General features: G+C 37.1%; 4 protein-coding genes across 12 annotated transcripts in view; 3 read left to right on the top strand and 1 right to left on the bottom strand.

The window, feature by feature from the left end:
- Positions 1-708: 708 nt before the first annotated feature.
- Positions 709-16706, bottom strand: part of LOC122829353 (ecto-ADP-ribosyltransferase 4-like) — a 74293-nt gene continuing 58295 nt past the window's right edge. For 2 of the 4 annotated variants that reach the window (XM_044113835.1, XM_044113837.1), the window contains exons 3-5: positions 2227-2382; positions 1818-1950; positions 727-1599 (exon numbers count right to left, since the gene is read on the bottom strand). In XM_044113835.1, coding sequence (XP_043969770.1) covers positions 760-1599; positions 1818-1946 — 969 coding nt within the window. In that variant the 5' untranslated portion in view covers positions 1947-1950; positions 2227-2382 and the 3' untranslated portion in view covers positions 727-759. Of the gene's footprint in view, positions 1600-1817; positions 1951-2226; positions 2392-16706 lie in introns of those variants that run through there. The other 2 variants (XM_044113836.1, XM_044113838.1) reach the window with 2 other exon arrangements.
- On the top strand, positions 2313-5858 carry LOC122829351 (ecto-ADP-ribosyltransferase 4-like). 5 transcript variants are annotated; one of them, XM_044113830.1, is made up of 3 exons: positions 2715-2765; positions 2894-3033; positions 4246-5857. In XM_044113830.1, the coding sequence occupies exons 2-3, from the start codon at positions 2896-2898 to the stop codon at positions 5125-5127; spliced, it is 1020 nt and encodes a 339-aa protein (XP_043969765.1). In that variant the 5' UTR covers positions 2715-2765; positions 2894-2895; the 3' UTR covers positions 5128-5857. The 5 variants fall into 5 exon arrangements, with proteins under 5 accessions (XP_043969768.1, XP_043969765.1, XP_043969764.1 ...); XM_044113833.1 differs by lacking the exons at positions 2715-2765; positions 2894-3033 and adding an exon at positions 2313-2386 and having other exon boundaries at positions 4262-5858; XM_044113829.1 differs by lacking the exon at positions 2715-2765 and having other exon boundaries at positions 2800-3033; positions 4246-5858.
- The window catches only part of LOC122829365 (erythroblast NAD(P)(+)--arginine ADP-ribosyltransferase-like), a 42065-nt gene continuing 33953 nt past the window's right edge, over positions 8595-16706 (top strand). The window contains exons 1-3 of one of the 2 annotated variants that reach the window (XM_044113855.1): positions 8603-8928; positions 9717-9801; positions 10135-11170. In XM_044113855.1, coding sequence (XP_043969790.1) covers positions 9727-9801; positions 10135-10854 — 795 coding nt within the window. In that variant the 5' untranslated portion in view covers positions 8603-8928; positions 9717-9726 and the 3' untranslated portion in view covers positions 10855-11170. Of the gene's footprint in view, positions 8929-9716; positions 9802-10134; positions 11171-16706 lie in introns of those variants that run through there. The other variant, XM_044113854.1, reaches the window with a different exon arrangement.
- The window catches only part of LOC122829367 (erythroblast NAD(P)(+)--arginine ADP-ribosyltransferase-like), a 34345-nt gene continuing 33904 nt past the window's right edge, over positions 16266-16706 (top strand). The window contains exon 1 of the mRNA XM_044113859.1: positions 16266-16294. The gene's annotated coding sequence lies outside the window, so the exon portion shown is untranslated. The remainder of the gene's footprint in view (positions 16295-16706) is intronic.

Below are 16706 nucleotides of genomic sequence, written 5' to 3'. Positions count from 1 at the left end.
TATTCACAGTAAAACAAGGTCAACACTGGCATGGTCTGAAATGACACTCTGAGGAAGAAGTCAAAGGCAGTGAAGCCATATCAAGTGATAAAGGAGACATTCATTCAAAGTCAAAATGCAGGTTGTGTCAAAATATACAATCCTGAGTTACTAAATCAAAACTTTCTGATAGCATGGCTAGCTGATTAATGCTGGTTCTGATTGGCTCTTTCTGACCGAGCTGAGTAATTCACAGGACACAGGAGGCAGAGGAGATCGATTATTTTCCCCAGAGATTATCTATTTTATGTTAGGACAGTGAAACTCTTAATAAATATCTAAAATCATATATCTAATATATATATATATATATATATATATATATATATATATATATATATATATCGTAATATCTAATATCTAAATCCCTAACCCTGTAACAGCTCAAGGCCAATTTTGTGCGTAAAATGTGACGAACATATTTTGTATGATTATTATCTCAACTTCTCGTGTATGAAATAAAATTCTCAGAATTTTATTTTCTAAGTGTCGTAGATCATAAATCTTTAACACTGTACAAAAAGTTTGAATAAATCAACCCAGAACTCAAAATATGATGCTCTAATAAAATTAACGACACTGTCTCACTGTACTGTGAGCTGGGGGTGACGGTAAGGAAAATGCTGCATCATGCAGCTTACAAAAAAAAAATACATGAGGTAAACATTGTTTATATTTTCTCTTTTTATTTATATGTAACGGTATTGTGTACTAGCAACATTACAGGCTGCAATGGGATTGGATAGAGCTATGTGAATTTGAAACTCTGCCGGCTGAGCTGATTCTACGGTAAACCTTCACAATAACACAGAGCAGTAAAAGCCACAGAAGGACAAAACAAATTATGGTGAAAATGAGCCAAAATCCCTCCACAGGTAATGCAGATATGGAATGCAACTGGTTGCTCTCTTTGTCATAAACACAGTTCAAATTACTTCTGAGTTTGTAAGTGATTCTACATGAACTGGTTTGTTTCTGAACGTCAGTGACTGTAAAAACTTCATACGGAGGAATCGCCACTTGACTATTTCCTTTAAGGACGGAGTATTTAGTTATGTTTGCTCCAAAGCAAGAGTGTATCTCAAAACATGAAACATTTCCATTGAAATCCCACCCATCAGAGCCTAAAATGAAGGTGCTGAATCGAACCTGACCAGTGGAGATGTTGAGCTCCAACACGGTTTCGGTTCTGTAGCTTGTACTCAAACACATCACCTGATTTTGTCTTAAAATTAGAATCGCCTCACTTAGAGAGGAATAAAGGGAGATGGGTTCGAAAGCGCCCCTTTGTTTTGGAGTTCTTTCTGCAGGTTGAGAGTTCTTGTTCCCCTGTTTCAGCACCACCTCAGTGAACATGTATAAAGCCAGAGAATGGCTGTTCTCCATGTACTGTTCTGCTGGTTCTTTCAGGTTTCGCTCTGCTTTGCTCCAGGCTTCGCTGAAATTTGCGCTGCAGGTGAGCCATTTCTGTTTCATGGCCTCGTCATTCAGAACCGTGACTTTGGTTCTGCAGCCAGCAAACTTGTCGTCATCGAGGTCAGAGGTCAGATGTCGAGAACTCTGAAAAGCACAGGAAAAAAAAAAAAAATGCTTTTGAGAGTGCTCACACGTGGAGAACTGTTGCACATTTTCATCTTAAAAATGGTAAAAAACAATCAGACAAAGGCTTCTGTGATATCCTAAAAACACGCATCAGGCTCTTGAACTTTAAATTCCAGATCGGTCATTTTACATTTATGATAATTTGCAGTTTAAAGTATGATTGGGTAAAAACTTACCTCTCCAACAGTGTCCCTCCAACTGAGACAAATATATATGACAAAAGCTACAAGCAGTCCTTCTAAAAAAAACAAAAACAAAATCACACATGCAGACACCTTCTGTTGCCTTTTCAGAGATGGCATCATTTATCTGGGGGAAGAAAGAAAATACATCAACATAATCAGAGCAAGTTGAGACGGCGCCCTGAAGTCTAAACTCTTTTGGCATAACTTGATCTACTTCCAATGTAATGTAAATGGTAAAAACAAATCTGGTAAAATGGGGAATTAGTGGCCTATTTATCAAAGCTCCAACCCTGCCATGGATTTCATCAATCTGTCAAAAGATTTTTCAAAATATTCAAGCTAACCACAGGCAGCTCACATACAGAGTGGAATGAATGGGAAAATAAGTTTGATAACTCACCACATGCTGTTCACCGCTGTGATGAAAGCTGTATATGTTGTGTGTTATATTTGTGTTTCTTTGTTTTCTGCGCTTGAATGACTCACCTTTGTTTGCTTTAGCCAGAGCTGGTGGCTTAACCAGATTCACTAGTTTTACCGCCTGCAGGATCTCCCTCTAGCCGTGCGAACACAGACAGGAAGAGGAGTGTTTATTACATATAAATGCATATAAATGATGATGATTAAAAAAAATTTCTACATGGTGCAGCGTAGCAAACTAAAGGAAGAAGTATTTTTATTTGTTTTAAAAAAAAGAAAAAGAGTAAGATGAAAGGTGAACTTGATCAGTTGTTTCTTATCCAGCAATAACTTCTGTGCAAACACAGCATGCAAACTATTTTGAGCAGCAGGTTTAATGAAGGTGTGGGCTGAGTAGTTGCACCTGTAAATCCTGTCCTGCAGCAATGTCTAGGTGGAGAAAAAACCCCAAACATTTCCCCTCCTAGCCTCTGTCTGTTTTTGTACTTAATGGATAATGAAGCCAGTTGCAGTAAAAAGGTAAGCCTAAAATGTTTCCATTTTGCTGCTAAAGGTGGATTACATAATTTTAAAAAAGCCGTGTTTTCCCTTGACAACAGTAAATTGCTGATCTTCAAAAACATTCCTTGGTCATTTCTTTAAACCAGATATGACATTTTGGTGGAAATCAGCGCGTGGGATTAAACTCCTGAGAAACCTGGTTCCTCTTTGTGGACTATTGCTGGTCCTGGTCCTGTTGTATATTGGCCCGTTTCTAATCCTGTGCTGCCGCCAGAGACCTGCTGAGGTGAGATTATTTTGTTTCCCTTAAATAAACCAAAAGATAAGAAGTTTACTACAGTGGCTTGCAAAAGTATTTAGACATCCTCAAACCTTTCCACATTTTATCATGTCAAAATTACAAATTTCACTGTATTTTAGTTGAGTTTTAATGTGCCAAGGCAAAGAAAGCAGCATTAATTGGAGTAACATTTTCTACAGGGGCCAGCATTACATTATTGGTGTCCTGACTCAAGTCTTTTGCAGCCTGCAACAGGTTTTCTTCCACTACTGTCTGTTCTGCCCTATGCAAGTTACACTAACAGTTTAGAGCTCCCTCTGGTGGCTGTTTGGTGGAATTGTTTTGATTACCCCGAGACTGAAAGTAAAGGAAGGAGAAAAATCCAGGATGGGCGAACGTAATGCCATAGTACTCGTAATTTAAAGCTACACTATGTAACTACTTTACAATTTTTTTTTTACATATTTGTTACCACTCTCTCCATGTAGTGCTGAGTTGGCTCATGTATGCGCTGTCAGTTGTTCTCCAGACGCTGTGACAGGACAAACAACTCCCTGTTACCTCTGTCTTCGGTGGACATGCTAACTAGCTTTAGCATTCGTGGTGACCTCTGTTGTGGTGAACCAGCTGTAGCAAATATTTTTTCACATATTATCAGATACCAAACTGTCACGACATATTGATAGTTTTTACACGTATATAAAAACTAATTTTTTTTGCAGTGTCATCCCTAAAGAAAAGTGTTATGATTAGGGTGACCAGATTTGGGTTGTTGGGGGGGGGGGGGGATGAGGGTAGAATCGGCGGACACACATGTGCTACCGATTTCTTTGCCATACAAAGAAACCTGGAATGGAGTAGTGGAACGGAGTGGCAATGTGATCACAATGCACTGTAAGCTATGTAATGTGATTTGAGGCAGTTGACCAAAATCCCAGACAATTTTTAAATTCCCCCCGGACATTTGTTTAGGTCTGAAAAGTAGGACATGTCCGGGAAAAAGAGGACGTCTGGTCACCCTATGCTAGCAGTACTTGTAGTATGATGCTAGCAGTACCTGTTATGACTCTGTTCTTGTAATTTGATTATTTTATTGTCTTAGTGTTGCCGTAATACTCATATTTTTCACAGTAAAGAAATTCCAGGCAATTGAAGAAAAAAAACATTTTCAATAATTTTCTGAAAGTGTTTCACACGATCAACCATCTCTCATTCCAGAATGCTGCAGTCTTACCCCTGGATATGGCTCCGGATTCCATTGATGACATGTATGATGGCTGTCGTTCTAAATCCTTGTCTCTCATCAACCTGTATGGTGTGTTTGAGTGGCATGTCAACAAGAACTTTAGCTATGCCTGGGCTGTAGACGAGAGAAATGCCAAGAAACCTGTGCACAAACACCTGCAAGACGATCACGCCACGTCCTTGTACATTTTCACAAAACTGGCCAACATCCGACAGGATTTCAACACGGCTGTGAAAACGGGAAAACACGAGTACAGCACGGACCGCTTCAGGTTTCATTTTCTGTATTTCTACTTGACCGATGCCATTCAAGCCCTGCATCCAAACCACTCGGCGTGCCAAACCGTTTTCCTCAGAACTTGGAAACGGTTTGAGCAGGATATTGTCAACACAAACGTCCGCTTTGGGGGATTCACTTGGGCAATCTCAAGCAAGCAGTCATTTGAGGTCAACGGCAACGTCTCCTGTTTTGAGATCCAAACGTGTTTCGGTGCTGACATCACGCATTACTCCAGCGTAAACCAGATGGGACAGGTGCTCATTCCGACCTACGAGGTTTTTCGGGTCACGGACGTTGTGACGGGCGACCCGTGGTGCGGCGTGGTCTACAAGCTTCAGAGCACCAAGAAACCAAAGGCAGACCAAAACTGCAAACTGAGTCAGAAGCTAACAAAATACCTTTTGGGTGAAAGATTTATAAACTGGGGAGGAGGCAACAACGTGACCATGTCAGCATGCGCTGTGCTGCTAATGATAAACTCTTTTATTCTCGTGAAACGCAAACAGAAATGCTATGTGGCTGTTGTGTTGGGTGCTATGATCGTCCTAATCATTTTTATGTTACTGCTTAATTAACTGCAGTTTTAATTTATGTTATAAACACTTGTAGGATTTTCAAATATTTCAAAAGACATTTTCTTTAAAAGTATTTTCCAAAATAATTAACTACAAAATGGTGATTATTTGTTCTAAATGAATATCTTCGTTCTGCATCTGTACATTGGGAATTTTGTGAATTCACCTGACCAAATCAAATAAAGCAAAGTCCTAGCTGTACTAACTTTGTAAGCCAAATTAAAAGAGCCATAACACAGATGAAAAATGATAAGTCCAAAATGTCTTTAAATGATTAGTTTTTGTTTAATTCTAGGGTCGATTTTAACTTGACTCTAGTTGGTGGTTGAACCGTTTCTTTGCACAGAATCTTAACTAATTTGTAGTTTATCAATTTGAGGTTTTGGATGTCTGACCTCCACAGGAAGTGGTCTGCAGGGATCTTATGAGAAGCAGGAAGTGGTGTGTTGACTACGAACTCTTTTGTTGCTCTGCAGAAATACTGTTAACACACAGAAATAATCTATTTATGTGTGATGCCATTCATGACAACAGAATAATAGTGGTGTGAATAAATACCTGATCTTGAATATGATGTCATGTATGTACAGTACAGACCAAAGGTTTGGACACACTTTCTAATTGAACTCAATTAGAAAGTGTGTCCAAACTTTCTGGACCATCCTTAGATGTGAATAAAACATTAATTTTGTGAACAAAACGGTTGGACAGCGGCTCAGTTGGGAGCACTGTTGCCTTGCAGCAACAAAGTCCTGAGTTTGAATCCCCTCTCTCATAACCCACTTTCTTGTCTACTACCATTAAATAAAGACCACTAGAGCCTTTATATTTTTATTTTATTTCAGAATATAGGCTCAGAAATATTTAAATGTATTTCTCATATTTAATTACAAAATGTCAGAAATACATTTTGTAATTACATTTCATAAATAAAATATCAAATGGAAATTTGCAGGTTTCTCTCCGGCCGCTCTGGCTTCCTGCTACAGTCTAAAATAATACATATATATAAAAACATATTTTTTTTATATATATATATATACCTGGAATCTTCCTGCAATCCCCCACTGACAGGGGCCACCGGGGGATTCCAGGTAGATTCCAGGTCGATTCCAGAGATGCTCATCGCAGCGGCTGTTCATGCAGAGCCGGCCCAAGGTAATATGGGGCCTTAGACAGAACCCCCCTGTGTTCTGTCTAAGAACCTCAGCATCACTAACATGTTTAAATATCAATAAGGTGAATCTGTGAGAGGGAGATCAGATTTATTGACCGAGTTTAAAATCAATCACTGATTATTGGTTATTTGCTTTGATGTATTTGTGAAAAAACCCAACTCAAACACAAAAATTACACCATATTGTAGCCATGGTAACACAACAATTAAACTATCAAGATGATTCTTTAAACTTTTACAAAGTAAACTTCTTAATAAATACTAAATGTACTATTGTCTTTTTAACTGAATGCATTAAATAACATTTAGTATAAATAAATAAATAAATCTCTATAAATGATGCTACAGGTTTAGATCTATGGCCTGTCTTACAATTAAACCATTTCTAGGGGCCCCTGAGTGTCTGGAGGCCCCTGAGTGTCTGGAGGCCCCTGAGTGTCTGGAGGCCCCTGAATGTCTGGAGGCCCCTGAGTGTCTGGAGGCTCCTGAGTGTCTGGAGGCCCCTGAGTGTCTGGAGGCCCCTGAGTGTCTGGAGGCCCCTGAGTGTCTGGAGGCCCCTGAATGGCCCCTACCAGCAGCTACTGAGTTTTCTTTGCGTTGCTATTCCAGTCTTATAATTGTAGGTCTCAGAGTTGCTTTTTGATCTATAAATCATTCTGCATCCAGGTTGTTCTAGAGGTTAACTAGATATTATTAGGGCTTAATTAGTAAAATGGCAGCAAATTTGCTTATTTCATAACTTCATAACCAGAGACCTTCTCTCCTCTGCTCTGTTAGATCAACTCAACCCTCCAAAATAAGTTTTCTTAATAATAATAATGGATAAATGTGTGCTATTGTATAAAGAATATACTTGGTACCAAAAGTGATGATGTCGTAAAAAACAATTTTATAATGTAGCATCTCCTGTATTACTTGATATGGCTTCACTGGTGAACAGCTAGGTGTGAACAGCTCAAAGTCAGAAGCAAACACAGACCTCATGCACACAAGTAACAGGAAGCTGCAGCTCACAGTTAACAGAAAAAGACTGTGACTCAGGAACTTTGAGGTTTACATTTGCATTGATAAAAAAATGTGTTCTTCTACTGATAAGTTTAGTTGTTTATCTGTTTTTTTTTAAATCTGTTAATAGGTTAGCTTATTAGCTTCTGTCAACATTTTCTTCATAACCCCAATTACTGCTTGTCTTTTTCCAAGACTTTAGTTCTGATGTGGCAACATTGATGAAGCTGTTTTATCATTGGATTTGGTCTTAAATTAATACCAGAATATCCGAACTGGATAAATATCTGCTGAGGTTCTCCTGAACTCCCTGCCCATCGTCTCTAAGCATCATTTGATGGTTTTTAAGGTATTTAGTCAGTTAGTGAATAAAAACTTGGTTATTTCTATGGGGTTGAATGCAGGTTGCCAATAAATTGACCTGCATTTGACTTTGAATGAATGTTTCCTGTATTACTTGATATGGTTTCACTGGTGAACAGCTAGGTGTGAACAGCTCAAAGTCAGAAGCAAACACAGACCTCATGCACACAAGTAACAGGAAGCTGCAGCTCACAGTTAACAGAAAAAGACTGTGACTCAGGAACTTTGAGGTTTACATTTGCATTGATAAAGAAATGTGTTCTTCTACTGATAAGTTTAGTTGTTTATCTGTTTTTTTAAAAATCTGTTAATAGGTTAGCTTATTAGCTTCTGTCAACATTTTCTTCATAACCCCAATTACTGCTTGTCTTTTTCCAGGACTTTAGTTCTGATGTGGCAACATTGATGAAGCTGTTTTATCATTGGATTTGGTCTTAAATTAATACCAGAATATCCGAAATGGTTCGTCTAAATATCTGCTGAGGTTCTCCTGAACTCCCTGCCCATCGTCTCTAAGATCATTTGAAGGTTTTTAAGGTATTTAGTCATTCAGTGTCGCATCGAGCTGAATAAAAACTTGGTTATTTCTATGGGGTTGAAATCACCACCTGTCAAAACTGAAAATCCATTTCAAGTGATTTTAAAAAAATGTTTAGTGTTTATATGTTGATGATGGTGTATCTCAAATTCAGTTTGTTTTGTGTGTCTTCTGTGTCTTTTAACATTTTGCGTATTAGGGCTTAAGGGAAAAAAACTATTAAAAACAAAGAATAGTGGAGGCGAATCAACTTAAAGAGAAGTGAGGCACCAAGAATAAGGTGCGAAGAGCTCAAGGTCAGAAGCAAACACAGACCTCATGCATACAAGTAACAGGAAGCAGCAGTTCACAATTAACAGAAGAAAACAGTGACTCAGGAGCTTTGAGGTTTATATTTGCATTAATAAAAAAAAAAGTGTTTTATTTTGCAGATAAATTTAGATGTTTTTTTTATCTGTTGATAGGTTAGCTTATGAACTTCTGCTTCTGCTTTATGTATAAAACAGTGTTGACCAGAGCTGGTGGTCAGAAGCTTTATTCATTTTATTCGCTCAGTGTTTTTGTATTTTGCTCTTTTCACTTTAATTTCTTTGGATCCTGATCTATTTCACGATTTTGATTTTTCTGTCAAAAGAAAATAAACAATCTAACTAAAACACAGAAACCATTTTTAATATTTTGAAATTCATCCTTCCAGAAACTCTTCATATAACTTCAGGTATGACTCTTTTTTTTACTCTCTATTGATGATGTTGAAATTGATGAAATAAGCCTGTAACGAGAGAAAATGTATTCTTAAACAAGAAATTAAATTACCTGTGGTGAAACCAAGATTACCAATATAATACTGCAATTCAACAGTTAATCCAGTAAAAACAAACAAAAAAAAAATGTAATCTCAGTATCAGAGAATGAATTAGTAAAGCATGCCAACATACTGAAGATAAATACAGAAGCAATGTGAATTTGTATGTTGTCCAGCTTAAATTACAGGTTCCTTAACTACAGATGAAACCAAATAATTTGAAAAGAACATTTGGATTAGCAATTTATAATATGCAAAAAAGTTAAATTTTAGCTCTGAATGAAGCAGTTTGACTGATTGGTTGTTTTTTTTTGTGACAACACACTATAAAATTACAGTTTAAGAGTGTAGAGCAGCAACACACCAGCACACATGATTTACCCTACTTTGTTAAACTGACCACAGGTTTTTGAAGTATTTCCACATGTGTGTCTGAGGGTAGGTCTTTTCTAAACAGCAGAGTATTTAAGGAGCAATTATTGTAGAAATCCTAAAACGGCCGGCCAACCCTTCATCACTTGATAATATATTCCAGAACGACGTTGTTTTTGGAAAAACGTAAGATTTTATTTCGGTTTTAAAATTCTAGTATAGTGTCTGCTGGAGCTCCTGCGAGATTAAATTCTAATATTTCTTATTTATAGTCGTCACACTGATAAATATTGTTTTTCTTGTATTTCTGAACTGTTAATTTGTTGCAGGGTTGCGAGGATGAAGCCCAAAATGTTCCTGATTGGTTCTCTGTGGTTGTCTCTTTGCTGCCTGCTTCATGCTCAAGGAGAGAAGGTAAGTTTTCTTTTTGTTGGTGTTATAGTGCAAATTTAATATGCTTTATATTACACTTTTTTTTCAAAGTACAAAAATAATATCTACTGCAACAGCATGGGCAGTTTTATTGTTGGTGAAGATCTTACATCAAAACAATTCTACTTGCAAAATTCATAAAAAGTAATTTCGATTTGAAGTTTGCAATGCTATTTTTTTTTAATTTTATTTCCTACATTGAAACATGTAACATCACTGTTATTTCCAAATAAGTAAGTGAAGTGAATGTAACTTCATCTACTTCCTGCTTTGCTCTTTGTCCTATTTATATCTATTTTTTCTCATTGCTTTTAGACTGGTTTTCCACTGGACATGGCCGCGAACTCTGTTGATGACAGGTACTCTACCTGTGCTGCAGAGATGGAGGCAAAGGTCAACGAGAAGTACTTTGAAGAGGAAATGGAAAATAATTTATTCAAGAAGGTGTGGAACGCAGCAGAAAATTGTGCAGATAGAAAAATGAAACAAAAAGAACCAGTAGATAAGGCTCTAACGAAAAATCACATGCAAGCAATTTGTGTTTACACAGCAGGAGGACCATTAGACTTCTATCAGACATTCAATAATGCAGTCCGGACCAATAGACAACAATATAATTCATCCTTTCCATTCCATTCTTTACATTTCTGGCTGACCAGAGCAATACAGATCCTCAAACCCAATCATAATGAATGTTACACAACTTACCGTAGAACCAATACTGCCTTAACTGGTGAAGTCAACCAAGAAATGCGATTTGGTAGTTTTGCCTCCTCCTCCAAAAAATCAACTCTGACACGCTTTGGTAATACAACATGCTTTCAAATTACAACCTGTCATGGAGCTTATCTGAAAAAATACCCAAGTCTTGGAAACAAAGAGAAGGAGGTGCTGATTCCACCTTACGAGACGTTCAAGATAATCAGCAAAACTAAACCTTCAGGACTTGAAGACTGTAATACTGTCTATGTTCTGGAACCTACTGGGGTCCAAAGCAATCTTAACTGTCAAGTTGCAAACCAAATAATTTTGTGATTTTCTTTCTTCACACGCATAAATTTAGAACAGTTTCATCTTGTTCTAAATTTACACCTGGCTGATCTTTAAAGAGAAAGTTCAGATTGATCTCAATCAACTTCCTCACTTAAAATAAACCTGCAGAAATTTAGGCTGTAGCGTAAAGCTAATGTCGAGCTTCTCTATGCTACTTAGAACCGTTTAACTGCTGCAAGCTGAAGCTTTGGGTTTGCTTTGAGGACAGGGTTTTTAAACCATCGTTTTGCTAATGTGAAAGTATTTCTGCTGGAAGAAAATACTGTTCATTTTCTTTATTCTGTGCAACTTCAATAAATACATTAATAAGTAAATACGTGTTATGTTTCTTTAATGATTGTCAGCAATGTGCATGTACTAAACTATACAATATTTTAGAAGGATTATATGTGTATTGTTTGTATAATAATAGATGAATTAATTAATATAACTGAATATTTCTGAGTAGTTTACGTTTGGTCTGTGACTTTAAATAAAAAGGTCCATGCTTTCCTAAACGGCGACTATATTTGAATTCAAGTTTCAACTTGTAACTTTAAGTTGCAAAGTCAGACCAAAGTATTGCTGTTCCACTTTATATTGACCTGAACTGAATAAAAGTGAAGGATTTAAAGCATGATATGTCTACTTTAAAGATCAAAGATATCTAAATTTTGGGGTTGCTTTTAGTCTAATAATAATTGGTCCTTGAAATGTCTCTTTGCACAGAATCTATACTCAGTTTTAATTTTCTACTTTGTGGATCTGCATGTCTGAACTCCTTAGGAAGTGCTCTGCAGGGGTCTTAAGAGAAGCAGGAAGTGGTATGTTGACTAAAAGGTCTTTTGCTGATCTGCAGATTCATGGTTAACATATAAAAAGCAACTATGTGTGAGGCCAGTCATGGAGAAAGGATATTGGTGTGAATAAATGTATGATTTTGAAGAGAATCATCCATTGTGTAAGTACTATCAACAATATATGAACCATGTATATATATAAACTGTTTTATTCTGCAAAAGCTGTGACACATCATTTGTTCTTCTGTTGGCGGGTTAGAGGTTAGGATTAGGTCAAAATGCAACTTCGTATCAACACATTTCTGTGTTGAGACTTTCATGTTCTCCTTTTTGCAGAGCGCTGTCCCAGAAGGACATTCAGTTGATTTCCTCTTCCTCCAAGTGAAGCTCATATCCACTAATGTGCCACCTTTGATGAAGTCATCTAGCCTTTAACTACCAGGCTCATCTTTCGCTTTTTCCAACTCATCAGTGGAATAACGGAACAAGTTGTTGGTTCATGACCGTTCATGAATTTGAGATAAAGGGTGTTTATAAATTATTATGATGGATGTCTTCTGAGAATATATAGTTGAACTGCAATCTTTTTGAACATGTAAGATATATTAGTTTAAAAGTCTCAACTTGATCTGTTTGATTTGGTAACATTTCCCTCCCCTCTTTGTCAATCGCTCTTTAGAGGTTTTCACAGAAAAAGATGTGGGTAGTACACGACCAAATAAGATAGATGATCAAGGGTGAAATAGGTTTCACTTCCTCTTTGTGTTGATATACTTTTGTCATGTTTAGCTATTACCATGCAGAGGTTTCTGTAAACATCATAAAAGTAGCATGAAATAATAACATGATACAGGCAACCATAACATGGTTTACAAATCCAAAAATGGTATCTGCATGTCCAATTAGGCATTTGGAATAAAGTTAGGGATGTCACTAAAGGCTTGATTGTTAATATTAGAGAGCAGCAGGGTGTTTATATAGGTAGCTCTAAAAAAGAGGAAAAAACAAATACTGCTGGTGACTTACTAGCAAAAGTAATTGCTTCAGTGTTTTAATTGTCACTTCATACCAAATGCAAAACAGGTGTAAACTAATAGGTCCTTTTAGTGGTTTTGTGAACTGAAGGGCTGATGGGTCACCCTGTTGACCGACCAGAACATCTGCTGTGCTCTTCCTGAGCATCGCACTGCGGGAGAGTTAAAGGTTAAATAGTTAAATCCAGTCAAAACTTTGCCAAAAAAAAAAAAAAAAAAAAAAAAAAAAGTAGTGGTAGTATTCATTTAATGATTTCCTGCTCACTCTGTACTTGTGGACTGATGGCTGCTTGGTGTCAAGTTTCGGGTGAGATGGTGCAGTTTGGGTCCAACATGAATGTCATACATGACAACACAATGATGATCTTAAAAGGACGGGACATAAAAGTCTCGTTTACGTCACACAGCAAAATAACATATCTTACTAATCATTCATAAATTTTAACCAAAATATCATCTGCAGAAGTTTTTCCACTATTATTGTCTAATACACATAGCAGTTCCCACTGATTAGCAGTAGCAGTTCATGTGAACAGTTAATAATATATCTACTATTCAAATAGTAACGGAGACGAGCTGTGATGTTTTTCTGCGATTGTTGTTGACTAAAATAACTGATTTTGCCGAGACTTTTTCAAACATTGTTGTCAAAGTTGCTAATTTTTTAAGGGTTTCTTTGCCATAACTCAGGCTTCCCTTTCCTTCTCCTTATCAAATATAATATCTCGTTACCTGAGAAGACCTTGCCTCATCGTCCTGCTGCTGGCCTCTCCTCTAAGGTCTCCTCCCCGATTCTTTGCTCTTTCTGTTGTGACAATAAAGATTTATTTCAAATACGTGGAAAACAACAGCGAGTCCGACTTCTGAACAGAAATGAAAGAGGACTGGGTTTAGTCCTGGCATTAACAAACTATTAATTAATGTAAAATAGTTAACAACAACATCAAAATTCTTGCTAACTAGATTGTTTGGAAGAAAACTCTGCAAAGTTTCTTGCTAGGTACTGAATGTGAAACAGACTGTGCAGCTCAGCTGAACTGCAGCTCTCCCCTCAGTGATCAGATCTACAAGTGTAACTGTGGTGTACATGTGTGGCTGTGACCGCTAGGTGGCGCGGGTGTAGTTGGACCAATGTTCTTGTGCTGCAAGTTAGAAACAAAGTGGAAAGGATATGTGTATACATATGTATATAAAATTAGAAAGATGACGCGTCATTTCCAGAAGTTTCTGACAGTTTGGTGTTATCTGGTGCTAAAACGTTTACACCATTTGCTGCGTTGACGTGAACCTTTAGCACTGTTTAGATTAAAGAGCAAATCTAACACTAACATGCAAAGTTTTGAAAGATATATGCAAATCTCTGTTTAAAGCCTGGCCATACATTCATTTCTCCAGTCCTTTTCTGCATCTGCTTGAGTCATTTGCTTCCTCGTACTGCCAGTTCACTGTTCCTGCAACTGTCACCACAACTAAAGAGATTTGCATACATTTTTTTTGCGGTCATTTTAACATCTAACTGTTAAAGAGTGAAGCGCTATTAAGTTAAGCCAATCCTGGTGCTTTAGGGACATCTGCATGTTTTATGTGTATGTGTGAGCCAACATGTTATCTTAATGATTAAAGGGTTTTGCAAAACTTGATAAAATACTGAGCAGGTAGATCTACCATTGTATCAACTGGGTGTTGAACAGGGAAACACGACATGCAGGATAGCAGTTTTTAAGAACAGGGACTGAACCAAACTAGTTTAAATGTGTGAGTTTGTTGTGTAGACTGGCAGAAGGTTTGCAAGGACTTTAACATGGTTTGTGGGAACACTGTACTTCTGTTATATACATCAGGTCAGTATAATGTTATTGTTTAATCGCTTCATTGTTTGTTGAATGCGAACCTAAAAGGGTTTCTATTCTATCTTGACTCCTGACAACCTTCTAAACACGACAGGCTATCATGTTCCATCCTGACAATATTTAAAGATCACTATTGTGCCATAATCTACTGAGTACAGACTGCTTTGACATGTCTAGTTTAATAAGTGATTTCTCTATTACCATTTGGATGATAACGTCTGGAAAACGGTCTGTTATTATTAACTGTTCACATGAACTACTGCTGCTAATCAGTGGGAACTGCTACGTATATTAGACAATTAAAGTGGAAAAACTTGTCCAGATGATATTTTGGTTCAATCTGAATAAGTTACATTTAGATTTGCTTTTTAATCTAAGCAATAGTAAAAGTCCACGTTAGTGCAGCAAACGGTGTAATCTTTTAACGTCAGCAAACACCAGAAGGTTCTGACAGTTTGGTGTTATCTGGTGCTAAAACGTTTACACCATTTGCTGCGTTGACGTGAACCTTTAGCACTGTTTAGATTAAAGAGCAAATCTAACACTAACATGCAAAGTTTTGAAAGATATATGCAAATCTCTGTTTAAAGCCTGGTCATACATTCATTTCTCCAGTCCTTTTCTGCATCTGCTTGAGTCATTTGCTTCCTCGTACTGCCAGTCCACTGTTCCTGCAACTGTCACCACAACTAAAGAGATCTGCATACTTTTTTTTTGCGGTCATTTTAACATCTAACTCTTAAAGAGTGAAGCGCTATTAAGTTAAGCCAATCCTGGTGCTTCAGGGACATCTGCATGTTTTATGTGTATGTGTGAGCCAACATGTTATCTTAATGATTAAAGGGTTTTGCAAAACTTGATAAAAATACTGAGCAGGTAGATCTACCATTGTATCAACTGGGTGTTGAACAGGGAAACACGACATGCAGGATAGCAGTTTTTAAGAACAGGGACTGAACCAAACTAGTTTAAATGTGTGAGTTTGTTGTGTAGACTGGCAGAAGGTTTGCAAGGACTTTAACATGGTTTGTGGGAACACTGTACTTCTGCTATATACATCAGGTCAGTATAATGTTATTGTTTAATCGCTTCATTGTTTGTTGAATGCGAACATAAAAGGGTTTCTATTCTATCATATCTTGACTCCTGACAGCCTTCTAAACACGACAGGCTATTATGTTCCATCCTGACAATATTTAAAGATCACTATTGTGCCATAATCTAATGAGTACAGACTGCTTTGACATGTCTAGTTTAATAAGTAAATTCTCTATTACCATTTGGATGATAACGTCTGGAAAACGGTCTGTTATTATTAACTGTTCACATGAACTACTGCTGCTAATCAGTGGGAACTGCTACGTATATTAGACAATTAAAGTGGAAAAACTTGTCCAGATGATATTTTGGTTCAATCTGAATAAGTTACATTTAGATTTGCTTTTTAATCTAAGCAATAGTAAAGTCCACGTTAGTGCAGCGGTGTAATTTAACGTCAGCAAACACCAGAAGGTTCTGACAGTTTGGTGTTTGCTGACGTTAAAAGATTACACCGTTTGCTGCACTAACGTGGACTTTTACTATTGCTTAGATTAAAAAGCAAATCTAAATGTAACTTTCAAAAGTTTGGAAATTTTATGTAAATGCAAAAATATTATCAGTTTAAAGCTTGGTCATATAGTGGCTGCCTCTGCTTCAGCCACTTGCTCCATCATTCTTCCAGTCCGTTGTTCCTGCACCAGTCGCCACAGCTAAAGAGGTATGCATACTTTTCTCAGTTCTAGTTGTACTATTGAACGATGGGTTTGGAATGGGGAAACTGAACCGACAGGACAAGGATCCAAAAGGACAGGGACTGAACACGACTAGTTTAAATTCTATTTTTGTGTGAGCATATTATCTACTTAATACATAATTTTGCAATACACATAATCCACGTGTAGCTACACAAAATATACTTTTTGGTGGTTATATCCCATTGAATGGATGGAGCTGCAATCTAGACGGAGAAGCATTAATTAATTTTTATTTCATCTGACCTGACTTTGCAGCAGCTAGACTTTGTCGTGGGCTCTGTTCACCAGGATCACATAAATCAAGATGTTCTGGAAAAACAATAAATTGGATTTTAGTTTGTATTTACACTTTTGGAGACAATATGTGAAAGGAAG

The sequence above is a fragment of the Gambusia affinis genome, linkage group LG04 (genome assembly GCF_019740435.1).
Source record: "Gambusia affinis linkage group LG04, SWU_Gaff_1.0, whole genome shotgun sequence".
Classification (NCBI taxonomy): Eukaryota; Metazoa; Chordata; class Actinopteri; order Cyprinodontiformes; family Poeciliidae; genus Gambusia; species Gambusia affinis.
This window is presented reverse-complemented; position numbering and strand designations above follow the sequence as displayed.